Source organism: Buceros rhinoceros, unplaced genomic scaffold (assembly GCF_000710305.1).
Source record: "Buceros rhinoceros silvestris isolate BGI_N320 unplaced genomic scaffold, ASM71030v1 scaffold40678, whole genome shotgun sequence".
Classification (NCBI taxonomy): domain Eukaryota; kingdom Metazoa; phylum Chordata; class Aves; order Bucerotiformes; family Bucerotidae; genus Buceros; species Buceros rhinoceros.
In genome coordinates, this window is record NW_010427015.1 from 2520 (window position 1) to 4395 (window position 1876).

At 50.4% G+C, this 1876-nt stretch overlaps 1 protein-coding gene across 2 annotated transcripts in view; it reads right to left on the reverse strand.

Annotated features, from left to right (window-relative positions):
- Nucleotides 1-1876, reverse strand: part of HNRNPM (heterogeneous nuclear ribonucleoprotein M) — a 20119-nt gene that overhangs the window by 1867 nt on the left and 16376 nt on the right. For both annotated transcript variants that reach the window (XM_010141716.1, XM_010141715.1), the window contains one exon: nt 22-602. In XM_010141716.1, coding sequence (XP_010140018.1) covers nt 22-602 — 581 coding nt within the window. The remainder of the gene's footprint in view (nt 1-21; nt 603-1876) is intronic.

The window sequence follows — 1876 nt, forward strand, 5'->3', positions numbered from 1 at the left end:
GGCCGGCCCCTTTCTCTCCATGTTGGTGGCTCCGATGCGCTCCAAGCCCATCCTCTCCATGCCAGCAGCACCCATACGGTCTATCCCTATTCTCTCCATCGGAGCGGCGCCTATGCGGTCCAGGCCAGCCGGCATTCTCTCTATCACCTGCCCCATGCCGGTTCCCATGCCGGCAGGGACCATCCGCTCCATGCCTATTCCCATCCTATCCATGCCGGAGCCCATACGTTCTACGCCTGACCCCATTCTGTCCATGGTGGTGCCAACGCGGTCGATGGTAGCACCCATCCTCTCGATCCCAAAGCCTATGCCAGAACCCATCCTTTCTATGCCAGAGCCCATCCTCTCGATAGCTGGGCCAATCCTCTCGATGTTGGGACCGATGTGATCTATGCCCAGAGGGGCCATTCGGTCAATTCCTGAACCCATTCGCTCCACGTTGGAGCCCATGCGATCCAAAACGAGACCCATCCTGTCTATCTCTGACCCTACTCTCTCCATCCCGTGCCCCATTCCGGAAGGTATTCTTTCTATTCCTGAGCCCATACGATCAATGCCTGGTGCCATCCTCTCAATCCCAGGAATGCTGGCATTTCCACCACCTGCAACACAACACACCGACCGTCAGTCATCAGATAGGGACAAAAAAAAAAAAAAAAACCAAAACACTCACTACTCAACACTTTGAGCTTTATCACCATTCAGAGGAGTTCCTGCACGCTGTGTACTCTGCTGCTGCAGGGCATGAAGCAAAGTTTTATTTCAGATGGTAATTAAGAGTCCTGGCGCTAACGCGGACCAGACTACAGCATATCATCTCATCAGCCCATCTCATCCAGGGATGGAGGAAAGTTGATTCCTTCGCGAAGGAGCTTAACAAAGGGAGCCTTCCAAAACCAGAATGTTTTGAAGGCATTTCTGGATGCAAACCTGGGAGAAGACGGGGTGGCAGAAGCGGTGTTTTAAGTACCATCTTAGCCGCAAGCTGTCCTGCGCAGAACACTGGGAATTAAGCAGCAACGGCAGCAATTTAGTAACTGAAATTACAGTCCAGATTGCTTAGAAGAGGAATGAAATCGCGTCCTTCTTGCCACTCAACTCAAAGATTGCTGCTGCCAAGCCAGGGAGAGACTTTGACAAGAAAAGCTCGCCCAGACCCAAGAGCCCTCTTATTGCCAGAGCTCCAGGAAAAGGGAAGCAAATCCCCGCCATGAACCACAGCAGGGTGTGAAGTCACAGGGCACACCGGGCCTTTTAACGTGGAAAGCGACAGAAAGAGGTTGCCCATGCCACAAAACACAGGAACGCGGTTTCTGTGTCTGCTCCATAAAATCCCTTAACTGAGAGGTCCCAACTCTGCTACAGAGCCCTTGAGGTCCTGCAGGAAGAGGACCGATCCCTCTCCGGAGTTTAGGCCACTCTGCTGTTGTACGACGGACCTTCACTTATCTACCAAGTCAAGTTTAGCCCTGCAGCACTGTAAAAATCCTGTTGAGTTCGGTTCCTATTTGAGGGGAATAAAGCACCACTTAGATTATCTACTTGTACTTAATGAAGAGAGACAAGACACGTAACCCTAAGCTGAGCCTATGCTCAGGAAAGCCGAACATTTACGAGCAGCGCTCATCCTGCTGTGGGACTTTGAGCTTCAGGAGTACCTTAAGTAACACAGAACGGGTTTGGGTTACATGACATTTGTACTTGCTCAAGTTTTGTTTTTAATGAAGAACCAACAGCAATAAACATTCCATGTTTTTTCAGCCAAAAGCCAGCAGCGTTGTGCATTTGTTTAGAGCCTCCCAGAAAAGGGAGGCAGAGCCAACTCCTGGTTGTCAAATGAAGTGATTCAGGCATTAAGCAAATAAAATTAACTCCA